The sequence below is a fragment of the Varroa jacobsoni genome, unplaced genomic scaffold, assembly GCF_002532875.2.
Source record: "Varroa jacobsoni isolate VJ856 unplaced genomic scaffold, vjacob_1.0 scaffold_1381, whole genome shotgun sequence".
NCBI classification, from domain to species: Eukaryota; Metazoa; Arthropoda; class Arachnida; order Mesostigmata; family Varroidae; genus Varroa; species Varroa jacobsoni.
The window spans coordinates 151,390-174,732 of record NW_019214283.1 but is presented as its reverse complement, the minus strand read 5'-3'; the positions used below and the strand labels follow the sequence as shown (position 1 = coordinate 174,732).

Genomic DNA, 23,343 nt, shown 5'->3' with positions numbered 1-23,343 from the left:
AACTGGGCTTCCGTAAGCAACGAATTAATGAGAAATTGAAAATAAGGTCGCCATTGTGTTGCTGATGGTAACATCTCCACTAGTTTGCATCGTTTTCGCTTGTCTTTCTCTAAGATTCATTATTTTGTCATCTAAAAAGAACAAAAACCGTGCTTCGTTGTAGTAATAATAATCTAGCGTTGCCTAAGAATCTGCCTGCATCAAGCAGCCTCCGATAAACCTACTAGGATTCCTAGACATGTGTAACTAGTTAATACATGACCTAATTGCAGTAGAGCAAATGAAGCGAGGAATGGCTTCCTCTTCCCGTTCCTATGAATCCTTTAAGGTAGGTTTTTTTTTGTTTCTAGGGTTACGTACTGAAGAAGCTGACTGCTGACCTACTTGCGTTCAAGTAGTCAGTGTAGAATTATACTTGTACTGGGCACAACCTATAGGCCGTAACCGGTTATTCGGTTAGCCAAGATTGCTGTGATCCGTGAAGCTTCAGTGCTCGAAACCTTACATAAAGGTCAGTTAGCAGGGTCGTCTGAAAAGTGAATTTCAGTAATTTCGATAGACCGCAGGCCAAATTATTTTAGCAGACTGCGCATCATCTTAATGTTAGTTAATATTCGTTGGCCTTCCTTGTCCAGCTGCAAACGAGGTAGTTCATCTTTACACTGTCGGGCGAAAGAATTGCCCAACAGCATTTTGCTTCACATCGGTTTATAATAGTGATACTTTTTTATATAATGGCATTTTTTCTAATCTTCTGAAAGGACTTATGCTTGGATGAAACGCAAGCGCTTGTACGTCCGTTCTATGCTAGTATACTATTATGCTCGAGGACTTGTCCGCTATAGAAAATTGGGCCCCGAATCACCTGAACTCTGCTATAGTGCAAGTGTAGGCATTGAAGAATCTAACCGTTAGCGGAATCGACAAGAGGAAGTCGCTGGCGGCGAAGTGGAAAGAAGTTTTGAAATAAAGGAAGGCATATTGTACGTAAGAGTCCTGTTCAACAGTGTTCGAAAGGAACAGTCACATTTTCTGTTGTGCCCGATGGCACAACTGAGCATTGCTATAGAAGTCGTTCTAATTACACATAATGACAGTGTATCTTGACTAGTCTGTATTATGTTTTAGGATAGGCCGCTTGTTTCGGTAGATAGGATACAACAATCGAGGTGCGCGCTTTCGTATTGTGTACACTATCTGGTACTGAGACGGATGATTGTCAGGACACGTTCCAAATTTAGTTTATGTTGTGCTTTTATTGAATATTGGCTCAGTCAACTGTATCTACAATACATAACACGAAAGCACTAGGCTAAAGGAACTGTTTCTCCTAAATGAACAGATTATGACCGTTGGGAACAAATACATAGCTACGATCCGAAATGGCCCCAGATATATGACTAATGTACGAGCTAAAATCAAACGTCAACGGCAAGATGTTAGTAATAGCAGTAAAAGTGGCAGTAGAAGAAATTCTTGATTAAGCTAAAGATAGACATGACACTCGAAACATTTACCCACTATAGAAGCGTACCTAGTTAGAAAAAAGGTGTAGACTAAAATCAACGTGTATAAGACAAACTATCGAAGCGGCCTGTAGTCCGTTGCGGCTACGACTGTTTAGACCGGTCGGACAATCGATAGGCCTTTTTCTGTGTGCCATCCAAAATCATTATAGAATATGCGTTTTTCGTCTGTTAGTAAATTCATTAATCAGCATAATCTTAATTCCAATGTTATTAATAATTCCGCTACTCAAACAGCGAAAACGAATATCGAGGCGCTGCGTCTCGCTTGGTAACCACCATTACACATAATGCGTTTACCGGTCATCTATATACATTTTGCTTTATTTATTAAATAACAATAGAGTAAACTGCTAGTCTGTTGCAAAATGACAGTTCTGAGGTATCGCCAATGAAGATGATCGTTATTACACGGATAGCAATAGCGCTATTCTCGACATTGGTAATACCTAAAAAACGGCGTTTAATTAATTGAACTATCTAATCTCACGACGGCAAGCTCAGGCCTGGCCAACTCAGAAGGCGTCGAGGTCGCGCAAGACTTTCCAATGCGGCAGTCAAAGATATACAACGTTAACTTGAAGGCGTAATTCCCTAGTGAATAATCCTTTACTGGACATTTAGGTTATAATCCATGTACACTATTTAGTTTCGAGTTAGAATGTAGAATCGGTACCTTTTACTTTGTTAGTTAAATTACCAAAAGAGACGAGCAGTGTTGCATTCAAGGGCATTACTTTTGGACTGTTCGCAAGCCCGAATCCGGCCAATATGGCATAAAAGTAAGGCAAATGTTTTTACTGACTACACAAGCGAAATTTCTTTAGACATCAATTCTACCGATTTTAAGTGGTCTTATACTCTGGGTGGTTTCCGCGCAGGCGCGTGTCCGCGTCATCGTTATCTTTCCATTGGGATCTCTAGTGAGACGCTGGTCGGTGCCAGATGTGAATATTTGTGCCTTACGTTCCTGAGATGCGGCTAGAGCGTCTACAAAGTGTATTCGCAAACAGTCAAATTTTCTATTGCTTTTCGATTAGCTATAGTACGTGCGATATTTTATTAGATGGGTTATATTATAGTTGTGTATGGTGTGACCCAAGCGTTGCAGGTAATACGATGTCAAATCAAATATCCACTGTGATAGCAGCATAAAAGAAACGAGGTTAGCAGGACAATCTGATAAATGTCCCTTACTATAACAAGCATCCCTTTTGACGTCTATTTCTTACTGTTCCGGATTTCTTTTCGGAACTATATGCATAATGATCGCTTTACGGATTTCTTTTATTTACGAGACCGAAAACCTCCTCAATTCGCTGAGCCTAATCGAGATGCTTCGCTCCGAACTTAAATGAGGTTTTCCTGCAACTTAAGCTAGTGTATTGAGTGAACAAACATTAACATCGACTGGTTTTGGCAATTCCGACTACGAGGTCGCGCGACTTCCTTGCAATTAGAATTAAACGCAATCTAAACCCCTCTCAAAGAGGTCGGGCTCTCTAGAGGCAGATGAAGGCCATTCGTTATAATAGCGTGGATCAAGAAATCGAAAGAAAGAATGAAAAAAGAACAATGGTCGCTGTGCCAAAAGCTAAACGGGGAATAGAATCGGAAAAGTTTCAGGGCCTCGGCACAACCTACCTGATCAGTTGTCAGAGCCATGGCTTGGCTGTCGGCCTCGATAAGCAACACTCATTTGTCATTGTAACTTCAGTGAAAGTCAGAACGAGTATAGACAATGGTTATATAAGTTAAAAGTAAGATGACTGGATTCAGTGTTTATATTACTGTTGTCCAAGGCTTGCACTGCTTATACAAAGGTTATTCCATTATTAAATGAATTTTTTTAGCTGGGTGAACGCCGAATCCCTAAAAGGCTCAGGGTTTGCTACTTCAAGAACTTGAGAATAGCAAGCTACCTTCAGGAAGCTTCTGCGATCTTCGTTGTCCTGTAAACCTGCTCCAATTGGATCTGCCGAAGGCCATACGCTAATTCCACTGTGTCCTTAACAATAACCATTATCAAGTGTTTTAGCATCAGTAAATTACTGGCAGAGCATCGGTCTTACTTTAAACACTCGTTGAAAGCAGAGTTGTAAATGTATGAAGGTTTCAAATACCTTCACTTACTTTACCTTCTATGAGAACAAACGTAAGTTTTAACCATAAAATCGGCCCCTATCTTTTTATTAATACATTTAACCTACTTCTTTTTCTACCTACTTTTTTTTCACGTAAAAGGCTAAGGAACCTTTCGGCCTAAACCTAACTGGCTGCTCTGAATTTGTCCTGAACACTGTGTGAAAGATATATTTGGCTTTATAACATTTAAGATCTGCAAAGATTTAGAGTTGAAGCTTAGAAGACGGCTCCGTTGGAGAAACTCTATTTATTGTATCATTTCAGCAGATTCGAGTCGTTGTCACGAGACAACTTTGCAATAGAATGGACTCAGATGTGGTGATTGAAGCTTGTTCTAGGATCTATATCTCACGAATTTATCATAATAAATTAATGTAAAAAATAATGAGCTCTACCACGTCCTCTTCGTTTCATTCGCATAACCAATTGCATCTTAATTTTTACATTGCATACGATATCCTTATCAGGTTATATTGAACTATGACGCTTCTTCATTTTCAGTACAATCGAACAATTAGACATATATCATTTGTACACATACGGCAGTAATATTTTTTTTCTTTTTTTTTCTTTACAGGAACGCCCTCATGGCTGAGCTTAGTAAAAATAAATCAGATTTCTGTTACGTTGTCTTTAAAGACTATTTAAATACCTTTGTTTTAGTTCTATAGACAGGCGCTATCGTCACAGTGTAACCATATGATTACTGCGATCGAATGTTAGATCGCGTCATCCATTTTGGACCATCATCTACAGCTGTTAGCAACATTGTCGTCTGTAATCGTCCGCGCGATTTTACGTAATTGATCAAACGCAAACAGAAGTTCAACATAGAAGTTACAACAAAGTCGATTTTAGGGAAATCAGATCGAAATGTTGCTCTCTGCCTTCAATGTATACATAAACATATAATTTTTAGTAATAGCATTCGGAACGTCACTGTCGAAACCGACACACAACGACAGAACTATAATCTTCAGGCAACTAAACGAACCCAAAGTGTTGTTCTTCTACACCTATAATAGCAGCACGTTTTTAACAGGACATATATACAGACACGCTCGCACGAACAAATCTGCAGATGCAAATCTTTAAGAAATCATGAGCTGCTCCCCCTATACATAGCTCTATATTTATCTAACTATACAAAATATTGTTGGCGATAAAAGTTTTCCGCCATTTCTATGTAGTAACCTAAGACTAATGAATAATTCCGTAATAATAATGACTAATGATATCTATAGGTTCATCTTGTGCTCGTACGCAAACGGTTTTCATCTCTGCATTCCCATAGCAACAAACTATATATATATATATATTATAAGCGAATTTGGCACACTTTAAAAATTAACAACTTTTGAACTATGGGCTCCTAGCAGACCAAATTTGTCCGGCGTATACTCCAGTCTTCTGGGAATTTGCCGCTGAAAACCCCCAAGAAAAGAAGAGTTTACCCCATGAAAACTTAGTTCAGGGGAAAAATATCTCTTAATCTTGAAAATTAATACTCTGTAGTTAAGTTGTTGTTCGTTGAGGTCCATAACGCTGCCGAAATCCATCGAAGATCAATGAACACTTTAGGCAAAAAGTCCTTATAATAAATAAAAGCACAGTACGTAAAAGGTATAAACGTTTTACGCATGGAGACACATTCGCACATAGAGCGATGGTAATACTTGCAGTGGACATCAGGGGTATCTGCTACTACGGAATACTCAACGAAAAAAAGAACAATGTACGTTATCTTCAGTTTCTCAAAAGGCTCATGGACATTTGACACAACAGTCGAAAGCACACAGTCTGTTTATCTGATAACAACGGCATACCTTATCGCTATTCCTTAATTGGCTCGTCAATTGACCAAAGAATTAACTAGCGTTGGCCTCAAGCGATTTCTCCGATTTACAATCGTGATTACGAGGCCTTTTTAGGCGCGAAAAAGGACAACCGGCAGACAACCCACTATCCTATTATTTTAGGAAACCGTGGATAGAATTGGGCAGCCGTATACTTGTCATAAGTATATGGCTGCCCAAAAGCTGGGACAAGTGTGTCAATTACAAAGGAGGGTAACACATATTAACGAATAACCATCGTAGTCTAACTAGCTCAAAAGTTATTCATTTTCAAAATTCGCGTGGCACATTTGTAATAGCTTGTATATATATATATATAGCCCCCGAGTTGATATAATGAATTTGCTGTAATTTCGTCTGCGCGTAGTCGTTGCCCAATTTCATTGGAATTCCCGCGCTACTTCCGGGAGCTACCCAAGATATAGTAGGTAGGGCCTATATGTCGTCCTAGCTCAGAAGATTCGTTTGTACTTGCTATACAAATTATAATCTTAGTAATCTCGGCCTTCTAATCGCTCAGCGGAATGCAAAGAAAGTGCATCTTGATGATGTCCATGAGAATTGTCCGGTCTAAGGTACCAATAATTACGCAAGAAAGCAGACGTAGCCAACCAGGTGTTGAAGACGGTTTGAGTTATTATATTCTGAGATACATGTATCGAGTACCATCATGGTAATTGCTTTAAACCATGTAAAGTCAGCACTATTCGCCTTTTAAAGGTATGAAGGCACTTGTTGACTTCCTTTTCAGCAGTCGTCTTATAGCACGTTTAGTGGCCAGACTTGGATGCCCATTGTTAGAAGATTAAAACTTGCTCTTCTACGATAGGTGTCTTTTCGCTTTAATTTATCTGCTTTTAAATAAAATCACCGACGCTATATGCTTTTATCTTTTGGGGCAATTGCCCATTTAAATATAATGAGCTAACTTGAACACTCAATCGCATGCGCGCTGCTTTGTACGTGTGCTCTTATAGAGGAAACATATCCCATCCGTAGTTAATAATGATTTTCCTATTGAAAATAACGACGAACTACTTCACACGAAAGCGGGAAGGAAACGACACCCTGGGAGAACCAACGAGAGGAGGGGTCAACAAACGAAGGACTCGTTCAGTGATGGGGACGATCGGCAACGGCAGAAATAGCAAAACTTCCCCCATGGAACACACGAATAAGCGAAGGGTCGAAGCGAGCCAAGTCAGTGTCCGTGGAGTTGGCCTGCTATCATCAAAGTATAGGTCGTGTAACCAAGACCCCCACTTAAATATACTGGGCGCACTCATTTTGACTAGTCGACACGAACCTACACCAGAGGGTATTCTGGGGAGCCTGATGTAAGCTGGCCTGCCATATAAACCCGACAACGTCGCTTACTCTAGCAGCGAGAACTTCTACTACACTTCTCAATTATGCTTTTTCCGTGCTCCAATTCCGTGCCACTGTGCAGTGTGTTTCGTCCCTATGTTCCGTTTCAGCTTTAGCTCTGGAGAGTCCTACAAGCTGAAACCTTTTAAGCATTTCGAGGCAAACAGGCGACCTCTAGTCTCTCTTTCAGAACCACAAAGCCGCCGAGTCCTGATAGCGATCCTCGCAGACGGATTGACGGAGTCTGTCGTAAACCTCCGGCCTCTTTTTCGACATGCGCTTTTCTGCTTTTTCGTTTTTTCCTTGCCTCTGTTCGAAACGAAAGCGCAGTGCAACATTTAAGAGGACGTAACTGATAGAGAAATTTGCTCAGCTCTCAACGCCTTGCCGTGCTTCCGCACGCTCATTCCTATGCGTGCTGTGACCACGAGTAGCGTAACTTGTGCCTGAAAGTAAGCTGTTATAGAAAAAAAAACGTTCCCTCGAATTTTCGTTCTTGAAAGTTTTATATAACGAAAATTTAAACAGCTTCAATATGCGCGCCTGGATAGGATAGATAGATATATAAAATAGTCGTCTATCACCGCTGTTTCACTGGAAATTGATAACTAATAGGATGCGATGTTTTTTTTTATTAAATAAAGCTATTTCCAATTTATAAATATTTATACACGTAGTATTGTTCATCATGGAGGGTGCTTAATTGCGAGAAAGCGGAGTCATCGGTTTCTACAATCGCAAATAAATTACACAAATAAGGTATCTGCTTGGGAAATTCCAAGATATGTGTTCTATCTAAAATCGTACAAGCGTTGACCATTACTAATATGATAACAAGCTTTCTTTTGAAACAATGTCCAGCATTTAGTTTAGTTAGGCCGCGACCGCCACGCGAGGTCTTGGTCAACTTTTTGAGGGATCAAGTAACTGGGTAATGGGAGTTGTCTGCATAACTTCGAGTAGTAGGCGTGTTGGATTATAGGTTGTTGGATCGCTGACAAGACTCATCTAATTCATAATCATAAACCTGATCTTGTGAAACATTAGCAGTTCCTGCTTCCTCTAAGCCTAAAAAGCTTAGCTTTTTATTCTTGTCGGCAATATAGTCGGTTAATTAGCTTTCTTTACAGTTAATGGTTTTAGTTCCATAAGGTTCCTTTCAAACAGAGACTTATTTTCATATACGCGCAAAACAAGACTTATATTGTATTATACTTTATATATTTAGCACAAAAGAAGGTTTACGATATAAATCTATACTATATACATTTTAGAAATCCTACATTGCTGTAAAATTTCATATTTTAGATAGACTAACTTATCCTATAGCGATACGGTGAATGTCGTTCATACGTTTGAGTTGATATTTAATAAAGTTTCGCGTATTTGGCAGAGTAACACCGCACAATTCCAGCCAGAATTCTAATACACATTGTTAAGGTTTTGCATTTTTATAAAGAGGGGTGATGAGTCAGTATGGGGTGACACATATTTTCAATGACAGCGTTCAACGGCATTGTATTCATCTGCGGGATAAAATGATAGGCAGCCTAAAGTCCTGAAAAATAATGTACTGGTGTACGCGACAAGTTCGAAGTAGCCGCTGCGTTGATATCATTAGAACACCGCCTCAATATTCACATTATCATCATCGTTCGAGACGGTAAATCGGGCTACTGCTCATTTTGCTTTTGTTACTTCTTAGTTAGTTGGTCGTCATTTGCCCTCTTTATGTATTGCTCCAACAGGAGCTCAAAATTGACTGTTGTTGACCGGGAGGACAAACCAGTCTTGGTCCTGCCGAGACGGCTAAAACGATCCCCCATATGATGAACAGGAGAAACTGCAAAGGATGATGTCCGTGTGCTTCGAACTTTCTGTTCGTACACCTACCCGTTCCCCTTCAAAATGTCTAACCGCCCGATCGCGGACACTTGCAGGCACGTAAGGTTATCGCCCTCTTCCACTTTCCGCGTTCGTTCATTTGTCTAGTTTTTGTTCAACACGATTAGTAGCCGCTCGTCTGATGGGTGCCGCCTGTAGCCGTATCTCTCCTAGCTTTGTCAACAGCTTCAACGCTCAACTGGAACGCCCGTTATTCACTGCAATCGCGAACAACTGTTTCTATTATATTTCTACCGGTCCACGATTTCAGCAGTTCAAAGGGCCATCTGAATGAAGCACCGACTCAACTGTGGACGGACGACGGTTGCCAGCGGTGCGGGGGTGGTAAGGGCTTCTGTAGGCGTTCATAGTTGTTATACACTAGCCTGTAGCCTGGTTCCATCAAGCTGATTGCATTTAGCAGCTGCGTTGATTCTAGTTGAACTAGTCGTAACGGGAAACGAAGGGGTGCCGAGAATCGTCGTTCCAGCTGTCATAGTCCAGGTAGTGTAACTAGGAACAATTTTCTTTAAATACGAATGAACCAAGCGGAGCTTGATCTAAGTCTAGACAAGTGTGATATGTGGCATCTCTAGCAAACGTTTGATTAAGCATCTGCTTGTATGGGTTACGCTGGTAACGAGGTTATAGGAATTGCCACGATTGTAACGACACGAGTGAGTAGGGAGTTGAGCGTGGCCGGGGTTTTCCTGACACGCGATAATGCCTACGGTTACGTAATGCCGTATAAATTCGGTGTTGACCTTGCTCTTGAACAAATTCGACGGGTGACGACTGTCTGTCGAACAGTTCAGCAGAGTAGACGTTTGATCATTGAGAGTTAGACTCAATAGCTTGCCTATAAAGGCGGGTTAAATGGCGACAATACCATTGTTATAATGCAGGGTATTACCGCAGCTATTTAGATTTTTACCCTTATCTAGGTAACGAGTTACCCGCTATGGCGAGGCGGTATCGGTTGAATTTCGTTGGTTCCGCGACTCGTCCCTGCGATGATTGAGCTGTTCGATCAAGCGGACTTGCGTGGATAATAAAGGGCATTATTTCACCCTACAGCGTAAGGCACTGTTGATCGAAAGTCCGTCAAAGCATAGCAAAAACAGAAAACCAGAGCGAGATCAAATGCTCTATTATATTATGGTAACTTCGAGGCATCGTGTTTGAACCAGTGCAGCCCACGCATTTATCAAGAAATGCGAAATGAATAGGGTGTGATATGTTTTGACAGGCATCATTGACCGCAGTTCACGCACAAACGAAGAACTCTATCGTCCGTGAGTAAAGCGGTCGATTGTGATGATTCGATTTGACGGTGATCCAGTGCGATGCGTCGTAAGCCGGACCTTCTCCTATAGATGAAACAATTATACAGAACCTATAGAATGTGATTGTTAGAACTTAGCTGAGACGTGCTTGCCTAACAATAGAGAAACACTGAATAGATGAGGCTGTTACGACCTAAAAAGCGGGAAAAATTTTTCGGCAATGAGAATTTATAATCCAAGCAGTCATTGGAATTGCTTCGAAATGTAATGAAATTGCTATCCAAATCCGTCATGTTGATACTAGTGACCTCTAACGGCGTCTATAATCAACAGAAGAATGGTTGGCTAATATTCGGTCTGATGCTTAATTTATCGATGGTTTCGACACTTTTAATCTATTAGTTACGGGAACTATGTTGACGCACAGGGTGACCAATATATGACTCTGATTTCAAAATTCGAAGCTAAGTATGAAAATGAATTCATTTACGCGATGTTCTTGGCCGATGCTTTGGAAAATAGAAAAAACGGCGCAAGGCAGTCTGTATCGGATCAACTGTTTACGGTGCTGAAAGGCTTCTTTTACTGATCGACTTCGCTAAAACGTAGTTTTCTAGTGACCAAATTATGATCGAATGTTGCCATATAGTTTTACAGTGTCGGCTCAGTTTCACGGCGGAGTAGGCCATCACCTAGTTTTTCAATGGAACATAATCTAATCAATTACGCTTATAGCAACTAAAAAAAAGTAAAATCAACAGGGTCTAGTCGCCTGTCCGTGGGCCTCGTTTTGCGCCTATGGCACACGTCGTTTTAGCCCCATTAGCAGCCATTACGCAATGTTACGCCTTTAGAAATGTGTCCACCGAAAAAACCCCGACAAAGAAACGGGCTTACGAATAATATGCCCCCAACAACAACAACAACAACGACAAGAATAACAACTTGGTTAGCGCTTATTTGTCAGAGTCAAGCGAGTTGAAGACATTTTGAAACAGTTAAAAAAAGTTACGGCACAATTACATTGCCCGTTTTTGTAAATGAAGGATATCGATTCAATGGGTATTTGCTTGGCATTACCACTGCCGCCACCGCTACCAGCCAATAGAAAAAGACAAGAAGGGGCGAAAGGATCTTCATTCATAATTATCACCTGACGGAAACAAAAACAGAAATATCTATTCTCCTATTTTTTCGTTCGGGGTTGCCAGTTGCTATAGCTTTTACTCAGCGAGCGAAACTTACAGGCAGAACCCGAAAAAAATCTTTTTCTTTATACAACTTTTGTATTCTTCAACGTCCCGCGGGATGCTGCCTTCTTTCAGTCTAGCAAGGCAATATTAAGGGAGACTGATATGAGGTGCAGTGAGCGTCGTATTATACTGTAGTATGTAACCGGGGACAAGTCATGTTCCATTGACGCCGTTTTACTATTGAGCAGGCCTTTGTGTCTATTGCTTTCTATGTACGACCTTTAAAACATCAGATCAAGCAGAAATGTTGATGCATCCGAAGTCGTGGTAAGAGTTTCTTAAAAGTGATACACAATTAAGTGGCGGGTCGCATGGTAAGAGCCCACATAATAAGTGTTAACGTGAGCTGGGTCGGCGCCGGCCTTCACAATCTATGAAAGAATTATTGGGCAATCATGAATTTAAGTAATTTAGCAAGTATATACAAAAAATGTTAATCAAAGTGAAAGCACCTTCTTTCTCTATTCGAATTCTGTACTATTTTGACAAACCTATACTGAAAGTCATAATAAGAATGACGGTTATCCTGGCTTCTTTTGCGACTTTTCTTGGAACACTGTCTGGTTTATCACATCTGGAACCTATACAGCTGGTTCAGGACGATCCTAAATGCATATCACGCATAAGCATAAGATGAAATTTACCTTGAAATCCAAACATTGGTAAAAATCTTTTTAAAGAAGTATATTGAGATCCCTGTAACGAACATGGACCGTTAGCCTTCTACTAAATGCACAATGACCACAATGACTTACCCACCTTTTCAACTCATCCGAAAGCTCAGACTAATGGAAATCAGCACGTGGCCAGGGAGGACCCAGAACAGATTTATGTGTAAAATTATTTTTACTCGCTACTTAAAACTATTTTTGTAAACACGATTTTTTTAAATTTCTCCTTAATTTGTAATTTACCAATTGACAACTCTACGGATGCATGGCAACGATTTTGCTGTGCGGAGTGCAATTGAGGAGCAGGAACGGTCATGTAAAGCAGTAGTTCAATGCAGCTGAACTGAACTTGAAACAAGAAGTTGTCTTACAGTGGAACTTGGACTTTGTATTCCAGTTAATTAAGTTCCACTTAATAGAGAGCGGGAATAATTTTTGCTTAGCAGTAAAACCTGTTTGGGCAGTAAATTGGTACCTCAATTCAGTTTCACGCTGAACACATGACTCTTTGTTGAGTTCACTATACTCAATAAAGAACCCACGTAAATTATATGCTTTCGTACTGTGTGTTATCTACCATCACTTACATCCTTATTATTATTACTCAGCAGTTTGAGTAGAGTGAAAAACACTGTTATTATGTTGTTAATATTCAACGGAAACAATATTTTTGCTCCAAAGAATACCTTGACACGCTTCAAGCTATCGATCCAATATAAAATCAGACTGCAGTCGAAAAAACCATGGTTATATCTTGGGCGAAAATGTATGCTACGTACGAGAAAAGAAGGGTATTGCAAAACTAGCCTTCCTAGTCAAAATGGTGTAAAAGTTTTTCCCACGCTTTCCTTTCTACATAGAACAAGGAAAGCACTTTGCAACGCTTTTGTGGACCGTATTGAATTTCCACAGGCGCCGCTGGAAAGCGCCAGTTGTAGCTAAACATAAAGAGGCAAAACTCAGCTGAATGGTCGGCACTTTATTTGTTGGCCTTCTTTCCCTGACGTAGGAAAAGAAAGAGGAAAAACACCAGGAAGAAAGCCCACGGCAAGAGATGGGGGAGGGCGGGCCGATGGCGATGCAGGCTTAACTGATGAGGTTCTATGAAGGCATTACGGTAATAGGCCACGAACGGTACAGGGGAAAACCGGCAAGCGGAACGACACTGCATTGTGTTACGATTGTCCCACTGTCAAAGGTACCATTTCATTCCCTTCGAGTTTGTGTGTATGCTATGATGATATTTCAAGGCTGCTAGCGATGTAGCCGCTGCTGATTCCAAAATCGCTGAAAATGCTGCTTGTTCACAAGTAAACAAGCAAACATACCACCATTGAAAGTCTTAGACTCTTCTACTAACCTTCCTATTTGACGTGCGCGTTTAGACAAGCTCTGCGAATATCGATACTGGCAGACATACCTTTATTTTTATCTCCAAAATACAGATACGTGGTCCTTTTTGTCATCGGGACGTTCGCCAGCGAGCCTAAACATACGTGTAGAATCCTAACGAGAATAAATCAAACCCTTTGCGGAATTGCCGTTCTGGAGCGTTGAGTGAGAATGGCTTCCCCTTTTCTGTGTCGCTGTGCTTGCGCGCGTGCCAGATTGGAGTGAGAAGCATCCGTTCGGTAAATATAATGTAACTGTGTTGGGTTCCGCTGCCCAGTCAAAGTTAAGTAGAAGTGAAAAAAACGATTTAAGAATATATCTTATTTTCATATAGTTTGTATGCTGGAAAGGGGGTATATCAAGAAAATAGGTCAGGTGTAATCCGCGGTTGGGAAAAACTGGGTTTACAGTTAAGAGCAAATAGTTTTACGGTTAGAGTAGCACCTGTTTCCATTGCTTTCCTACTTTTCGTTTTTTTTTTAACAGGAAGTCTATTTTTTGTGGCATTTTGTGGCAGGAAGGCTATTTCAGCGGCGCTGCGTATTTCCCAACTGTGAACTTATCCTTAACATATCTGTTATATAAATAGGTATTGCACTAATTGAATATCTATATAGACGGTAAAAGTTTTAATTAAGTTAATTATTTAAATGGAGTGCCGCTAAGTAATTATAGAGGCAAAGAGGGCTCTACAGGCTGTAGCACACCCAGGTTTCCTCCTGCGACAACAAGCCACCTGAATAACCCGCAGGTGATTTCAGACTTCACGAATAAAGGTTGTCGTGACTGCGGATCAGCAAGAGCGGTAGCAGTGACAGCCCATGACGGCAAAAGTCTTCACGTGATGCCTACCTTTGCATAAAGAGAAATGCGAAAAAAAAGGAAAAAGAACTCGCTTGAGAGAAAAGAACTAAAACAGGCCCAATACTGTATTTTGCATGGGCTGAGATTGTGATCTGCTAGTAGCCATTTGATCTGAATTATCTCTCAAATTTGTGTGCACCACTTGCTCTATCCCCTTCTCCTTCGCGTAAGACGCATACAACGAAGAGTTAATGAGGGATGGAGGATAAATATACGTACATAGCCTGTGTCAGGGAAGCAGGCTATGTACGTATGTTTGGCAGAAGGCAAAAAAAACCGAGTTGTCGCGATCGCCATCGCTTGGTTATCACTTGGTGGCGACATTATCGCGTCTCTTGGCAGGATGCGACGCTTGTCACTGGTCATATCATTGAGCACGAGTCAGTTCGCCGATAGATTTCCCTCTTACACTGTCACCGTTCCCGAAAGTTTAGATGATATACTTTCCTTTTGGCAGACCTTAGCCAAGTACTCCGAACTGGCTGTGTTTCCTTCATTCAGACGAAAGACAAGCGTATATGCAGTTGCAGGTAGCGGAAAAATATCAATCGCGGTGACGTGAGTAGCCCAGAAAGATGTTCTTGCGAAAGCTTGTTCCATTGGAGAACACGATGTTTTATTAGAGGTTCTATTAACGATAGTCCTATACACAAATAAGTAGGGTGGGTACCGTTCCATTGTACACAAGCCACGTCTAAGGCCCGGTGTTAAAAACACAACGTAAGCGGAAAAACGCTTACAAATATTTAATACGATGTTGCATGATTTAAGAGAAAAAAGTAGAAGTACAGACAACCGAAATATGAGAACAGAGGAAATGGAAGTGGATCGCGGTGCTTAGTAACAAAAGCCCAACCCGACATGGTTCTGGCTTTATTTGTTCTGAACTGCATGAAATGTTTTGCATTTCAAGCAAAAAGAGCCCTAAGAAAAACTTTACTGTAACGGGAAAGTTTAACTTGACAATAAGTTATATTAAACATTTACATATTCCCTAAAAAATCAAGCGCACAATCGATTCAGCCCTCAACATATGCGCACCATCTATTCGCGCAATCAAACAGTTAAATCACGCATCAATAGGATCGTAAACGAAGAACTGGCATTAACGTTTCTTTCTTCTGTTCGTTTTGTTTCATATTTTTTTAACAGATTTTTTCTATTGCCTTTTCCAGACCTGCAGCAACATACACAGAATATGTAGATGTTCTACGTACCGGGCGGATCCGGCACGTCTTGCACGAAGAGCTTCACGGTACCCGAGGCTTTGCGCAAAGTCGAGTGGCCGCAGGCGTATTCACCAGAGTCATCGGCTACCACGCGAGCAATATAGAGTTGACTATTGCGCATCCAGATTCGCTGGGGGCTGCTTCCGCGGCCCCCCGAGCCTCCAGGCGGTTGCAAAAGCACGTCGTCTTTCCACCATAATAGAGGCTGTTGCGAGGGCGTCCCTTCAGGCACCCGAGGGCATACAAGCGATGCATTGTGATCTACTCGCACGTACACCGCCTCACTTTGGGCATCGACTCCTGAAAAACAAATGTAACAATAAGAAAACAAAAAATGGAATCGTTAATAAAGGCGTTAAGTGACTTGACTGTACTATATATATATATATACACTGCACATCGTGAAATTGCCTGTGAATTTCGTGATCATTATCACGTACGATGTATAGAACTAGTCACAAGCAAGAGACGTACACTTTCTTGACCAGCCCAAACATTCATGCGGTACACATTGTCTAAAACGTCATAAGGGCAGAGGTACACACTGGCGCACTTGTATAATTATATCATCATGTAGTAGTAGTAGTAGTATTAATGTGAAAGTAAAGAAGAAGAAGTGTCAATAACTTGAATCAGTTTTAACACACTCACATATGATGACGCGAGTACGTTTGCATTTGCATTTTCTTGTATAAACACGTCAATGCTGCAATTCGCTCCCCTTATCCCACCTGTTGACCAGAAAAAGCTTCGTCCTTTATTCTTTCGCACAATTTTTACAGTCGGATTGCTTTCCGCCCCGCAGTTGCCACTGCGTAGCCTCCAGCTCGTTTAATCAGCAGTTCTCTTTAAATAAACCAACTGCCATGACAGACCCATTGCGAACAGATGAATTGACCAGTCGGCCAAGTACCGCTAGGATCATTAAGAACGTCCTGGACACCTATTCCCATCTACAACTATTATCATCTACCACAAAAGAAGTTTAGAAGGAACGTGAGAAATCGTCAACTGCAGTCAAGAAGCTACTATATGATCGCTGTTGGTGCCATTCTTGCTGAAAATGATGCCGCGCTTGACGCTTTGAGGATGAAGCTGAAACGGGGGGCGAGGAGAGCTTACCAGCAGATGAATGCTACTTCTGTTGTGATCGGTTACCACGATTATCACCCGACTTTCTGACTCGTCATTTTTTGCTAACGTCAGACGTCTTACCATTGCAATGACGTATATCGTCACAGCTCCTGTCTGGTAGCATCTGTTAACAAGGCTTGAAGTAAGGGCTGGTAGCGAATGGATGGGTATTCGACACGTCGCTACCAATAAAAACTGTAGCGCTCGCGCTTCTGCTCAAAGTTTTGCTTTCGGTTGTCCCAGTCCGCCGATGCCGCTATGCAGACTAAGCTGGTAGATAAATTAGCTGGCCAGTGATATCTATCGGCCAGAGATGCTTAATAACGTCCCTTGACGGTAAAAGCTTGATAATGGTTTGAATCCCAGAAGACAGCTGAATCTAGGCATTACCAGGTCATGGTCGTAGTGATGGTGCGGTACTTCGCACAACAGTGGTAATAGGATCACCGTAGTCAGGTGTAACACAGTTTAGGCAAACAAGGAAACGTTCTTTCCAAAATACAAGGTATATATCTTTAAGTGAGCACGTCGTTCACTATTTTTCAGAGGCTATTGCATTCAAATTCGATTCACGTACCTTTTAAGAAGGCTTTAATACACCTCAATTGTTCTCGATGACACTTTTCCGAAATAGTGAACCCGATGGATCACCAACTAGATCATTTAGTCCCTAGCTTCTTTCGCCTCCTAGCTGTCATGTATGCGGTTTTCACAACTGAGACAGTCCCTCAATCACCAAAATCGCAATCTGTAAACAACGTATTCCTCTTGACTGCTTAAAACTCACGTTTAGTCAGTGATGTAGAAATGGCAAGACGAGGATAAAGAATCACAGTCGATTGTTCCAATCCACATGATCCAGTCGATACGTTGCTGAATCTTTAAATATCTGTAGCATAACGTTGTAGAATACAGCTGCTGACAATTCGTTGAAGTGCTTTATCTTTTGTCTACGAACCGTTGCTCTCGTCACCACCACAGCAGGAAAAGCTCTCATTAATCGATCGTACCTTCGCTCCCTTTCTTTCTCCCCAAGTAGCTCAATCTCGGCTGGGCCATAGTAGTGAATTGTCGAAAAAGTATTAACCGTTTTTAAGCCAAATATATTTTTCTATACTAAAACAGTATTGCGTAGCTAAGTATGCGCCATTTTGATCAATAATTTCAATTCTAGTACTACCATAATCTGACCACTTTGTTAGTACTAGTTACCACTACTGTTCTGTAGCTTCTGTTCGAAAAATTTATCGACAAATGATTTTTGGATCCTTCTACTGATGAACCTAGATGAATATCACTGAAAATGTTCCGCAGAGACTCAGATTATAGTCTGATGATCTAAGATCTGGGCTATACGCCAGATACATTAGAATTTATGACCCCATCTTTCTTCATTTTTTTTCAGGTAACTAAGGATGTATGTGGTTGATATCGTCAGTGTGGAAGACAACGCCTTTTCGATTTACTAGTTGCTACGAGGAACAACATTTGCATCGAAATTTTCAAAATGAAAGCGACAGAACCATCATTAGATCGTTTTTTTCTGATAAAACGTCTTGACCGCAAACAGCATACTTTTTTTTTTTTTTTTTTTTTTTTATAAACCATGCCAGTAATTGTAATAAAATCGCAAAATTTAATGACTTTTTGGACATTACACGCATCTTCAAGGCGCTCGATCTTAAGTCTGAATGGAGGCATTCGAGCAAAATTATTACTTATACAACTGTCAAATATCAACTTTCAAGTGACACCGGCGAGACTCATATCAGCTGTGATTTTAGAGCCGCCTAGCTAGAAGAAACGGTCAATACCTTCTTGACAATCCAATATGTCCGCGTACCGACTATCAGGCTCGACACCGCAAACGTGGACATCTAGGCTATTCGAAGCAGACAACATCTCGCGATCCTGTCTATCAAATAACTGAACTCGATGATGAGATAATAAACTAGCCAGCAGTTCGAGTAAGAACATTTGTCTGTTTTCGCATTACCAAGACACTTGCATGCACAGCCCTAGGTCTATGGTCTATGGACGTAGGCATCATGGTATTTCTTTTTACAGGCCGTGTGCATAAGGGTTGTAAGGAAGCGCCTAGTGTGGATGTCGGAAGTACCACGAGAAGAAGACAAAAGCAATGGCGGAAGAATCTGAATTGTTGCCGCGAAGATTAATACTTATCACAGATGAATGGAACGTTATATCGAGCGTATACGAACGACGCAAGTGAATAGGTGGCAGTTGTACAGAGGGGGCTAGTGGCAGCAGCAACAGAATACGTCCCTTTTTACATGGTAGGAAAATCGAGCAAACGGAAGAGGACGGCAGAAGTAATAGGAATATCGATATTGTTGGTCAGAGGTAACGCCTCAAAGTAGTAAGTGGTTGCACCGGAAGTTTGATTGGGTCAACGACCTTCTGTTGTCAGAGGTGTATGGGGTAAACAAGATAATCGTGAAATTAGGAAAGGCTCAAATGTCAATGGCGAGGTCAATACATTAATGAACGCTAAGCCGGTTCAATGTCTTCTGTGGCGGCCTTTCAGTGGGTAGGAACGGTAAAGGCACCAGCCATTTTCAGACAAAAAGAAAAGCCGTTAGTCAGTTATTTATATAAAAGATAACGAAATGCAAATGTTTGAAGAGCGATCTGCTTGAAGTGTAACAAGTTGTTTGGGGACTAAAGTTACAGTAACCTACAGCGGACCTTAAAGGATAGAAGGGGATAGCTTATCAGTGCACCAGCTCGTACTATTAGGTATTGATCTGATATAAAATGTTCATAGCAGGAATATGAGGAAACAATGTAAAAGGCCTACTGTCGTTTGACGAAACCAGACCAGTCTACAGTTTGTTTCTTCGATGGCATCGTATACGTATTTATTGGTTCTAGAGATGGACATATTTTCCGTATCTACCTCGTGACTCAAATATATATATATATATATCAGCAGGGAATATAGAACGACAAATAGACTCAATTTGATTATTTCTCGAGTTTATTATTTCGTGGCGGCTGGTACACGGATTTGTCTGCTTTGCTTATCTTGTTCCACTGATGTCCCTTAAAAAAAAGACTGTCGCGTCCCTCGTCGTAAAGCCTGGGAATATTTACAGTTGAAAGACGCCATAAAGATCGAATATGCATAAATGAAGCACTGACCATAAAGAGCGTGTCAGCATCCCGACGGATAAGCAATCGATACCTGGAATGGAGACTAGCATGGACATCCCGTCATGCTGGTACGGCACAGCATGGCCAATACCAGGATGAGCAAGGGCTCGATTGTCCATAAAGTGCTCTCTTCTGTTTATTAGATTAGTGGGAACGTCAGGATGAAAGCCCTATTCGCAGTAATGCTTGCACCGTTTTATGCATGTTCAGAACACACTGTCAGTCAATTCATGCTGCAATGTTATAGAAGCAATTTTGTTTTAGGGTTCTATGTCCTTCTTAGGCTAGTACGTCTACTCAGAAAATCGCTGATTCGGGTAAGGTCTCTGTTGCTCTATGTATATTGTAAATCAAGAAAAGGACAAGTCCTTATTTAGATGTTTTTCCTGAAGCAAAGTATAATAGCTAGGACTCACGAAGACGATTCAAAATCACCAGGGTATAGAAAAATTTTACTGAACTGCAATGTTTTTGTTTAACTCGTAAATATATGTCGCCCACAACGATTACAGATCATCGAACCCGGCCAATACTATCCAAGATCTTTGCGGAGGTGTCCGTGAAAATTGATCAGGAAATGACGATACTAACATCCAATTCAATCATTCTTTCCCATTGGAACACATGTAAATCAACATTTTAAAGGCAAATATCAAAGTGTGGCACAATTCGAGGAGCTGATTTTGTAAACATTATTGAACGTTCAGTAAATGTACTTTTAATAATACCGTTGCTCAAACCTGCGACCACACTACATTGCTAAATTTTCTAAACGTATTAATGCAGTATTTTCAAAAAGTAAAATATTACCTTAGACAATCAGGCAGTCTATGTCAGGCAAGGAGTTTTGATGGAATCCGTATGTTTTCGTTGGGGCTACAATACGCTTCATATATCTTTGCACGGATCTGCGTCCCTAGGCAGATCCGGAAAATTCCTCTATAAATAGATGAGAAAAAAAAAAGAGCTTCTCACACCAGATACCAGATGGCGATTGAGGTCGTAAAAGGTTTCTCATTTCGCTCTCGAAGTCATCATCTCGGCTGTGGCATCATCTTCTACAAATGGCATGAAGTGTTCACGCGCTTTTGAGTCGAGCGTGAGGGTATGGCGCGGACAGCTGTGGCCAAGGGGTGGTACAAACTGTTCAGGGGGAACGAATTGCGCTATGTTGTCGTAGTGGATGCCGGCGTCCACTTCAAGTGCATTGTGGATGGATCTGAGAACCGTGGCCTTCATTCCGTATCTTGAATGAGGTACACAGAAAGCTCAAAAGAAATAGCATAGTCAAAGGAATTATTATTTTTAAGAATATGGTTTATTAACCGATGGCTCAGCAGGACTGTTCAAACTGTAGGTGCATAAATGCGATAACGCAAATATGGATACAGATATATACCGACCGTTTTAAACATAAAACAAACGCTAAACTTCCTTTACAAACGAGACTGCAGTTACGCTCGGCAACAAAATTGAGGCAGAATAGTATCGCCATTGTATCGTGAGCCGTCTTGCCATAAATAGATTCCAACATTGCGATGTTAAAGAGAAGCAATTGGTGAGTAACAAGAATGGACTATGGCTTTTTGGTTGCATCCGCACCTAGCGATCCGCGATAGCTGCCGCGTCTTAGTCACTCGAAGATATCCGTTGGGGCTGCTATCAGCTGTCGTCCTTTTTACGCTGAGAAGTAGTCGGTTGCTGGGCGCTCTAAGGAGAGAATACAATAACTCCTATTTCTTTGCCCAGAACCGTACTGCTCTCGTCGGTGCTAGGTGCAATAGACGGGGAAGACCTGGAAAGAAACGTATGGCTCACTTGCATGTCGTTCTATCTGGGTTTTTGACTACCACCGCCTATTAGACTTGCCTGGCTGGCTGGTTTATTTTTTTTACTGCGAGCAAACGATAATTAAAGGGTCGTGTTCTGATCCCGGTCGTGGTCTCTGCCTGACATTGACGTTGGTTCACCGCTACTGCCGGTGGGTACTCGGCAATGGAAAATGCCAGACACTTTCTCATATCGACCTTTCATTTCGCTCAACCTCTCTTTTCCCATGCAACGGATGGGAAACCATTGTGAGCCGTTAGGAGGAGTCGCTGCTACAACCGCAACGGGAAACGAACGAAAGTGAAGACAGAACCAGGGTACACATTGTGGCAGGAAGCGCAAACGCACACCGAAACGCACAGGGACATTGCCATTGAGGAGGCCTTGCGTTCCGTTTCCCGTGAAAAGCGGTGGATTGGAGAGGGAAAAGGAATCGCGCGCTTGAGCAACGAACGGGAGGGAAAGAGTAGCACAAAAGCCGAGACAAAACCGCACCACTGCGGCTTCAAGACGAGGCCATGGGACATCAACGAAGGTCTGGGGAGCTATGCTGGAGATCCCCGCTAGAAATGCAAACCGAAGGCCGAATGAGCGCATGAGAATAGAAGCTCACTCTAAAGGACGATGGAGGAGGTTTGAATGGGGGCCAGCCTGGAAGGCTGTCTATTGGCATCGAGAGGACAACAAGGCTGATGATCGGGAAAGACAGAGAAAAAGAGGGATTTAACGGTATGACAATGCAAAGCGACCTTTGGTTCTGGGTAGCGGGCGAGCGACTCTAACGGACGAGAAAGGCACGGGACGGCCAGGACATAGCTCACTTTCCTCTTTCCCACATTTCGTCTCCAAACGCGTTAGATGAACGGGGTTGTGGAAGATGCAGCGGAACTGCTGGTGGCTGGAACAGCGTTTGATGAACTTGTATTAAAATATATTATGTGTGCTTTCTGTTAGTGAGCTCTAAAGCAGACGAACCGATCTATGAATAGTTTATCATCACAGTGGTGCACCAAAGCAAAAAGGACTCTACGGCCTCTCTCTACTGTTCTCTTCTTTGATATTCGCTTTTTTTCCAGGAGTCGCAAATGGTATTAATGCTGCGAGATGTAACGTGATGGAGAGTAATTTTATAATGACGATGAGCAGACAGATGTTTTCTTAGAAAACCTTCACTGACGAAAGCAAGCATCACAAACCATCTACGGAAGATTATCACCCTATCTCTATAGTAGAATACAGTACGAAAGGCAGGCATTATGTTTTATTAACATAGTTAAAATTGCATTTCTTTATCTGCCCCTCATTCCAGACCGGTTAGCAGGATGCCACAAGCCAAGGACTTATTACTTACTTAGCACCACTTAGTGGGCGAAAAGGACTCAAATAACTCTTAAACTATATAAGGTAAGACAACGATATTTTACTATACGTTAGACGTACTGTGTTTTATCATCAGTGCCCTGAAAGTTTTTCAACAGCTGCGTGCTTGCGATTCGTACTAGCATAGATGACCTCGTTATGGATGGCTTATTTGAGGAAATCAGCGGTAGGGCATGCTACGTCATCTATCACTCTTTTCAATGTCAGGAAGCAAATAAATTCACACGGATTGGAAACTTGAAAGTGCGGGACTTGAAGCCATCGTTTTCCTCGACTCAAATAGTGATTGAAACGTGACGATGAGATCGTACATCTTCGCCGAGCAATCACGTTATGTACCGTCGTCCA

At 41.6% G+C, this 23,343-nt stretch overlaps 1 protein-coding gene and 1 long non-coding RNA gene across 2 annotated transcripts in view; both read right to left on the bottom strand.

Moving 5' to 3' along the window:
* Positions 1 to 23,343, bottom strand: part of Ptp99A (Protein tyrosine phosphatase 99A) — a 135,134-nt gene that overhangs the window by 43,374 nt on the left and 68,417 nt on the right. Inside the window, exon 2 of the mRNA XM_022848873.2 lies at positions 15,463 to 15,774. Coding sequence (XP_022704608.1) covers positions 15,463 to 15,774 — 312 coding nt within the window. The remainder of the gene's footprint in view (positions 1 to 15,462; positions 15,775 to 23,343) is intronic.
* On the bottom strand, positions 19,588 to 21,623 carry LOC111269360 (uncharacterized). The gene is made up of 2 exons (XR_002685738.1): positions 20,596 to 21,623; positions 19,588 to 19,816 (listed from the first exon to the last, which is right to left on the bottom strand). It is a non-coding gene; the product is annotated as an uncharacterized LOC111269360 (long non-coding RNA).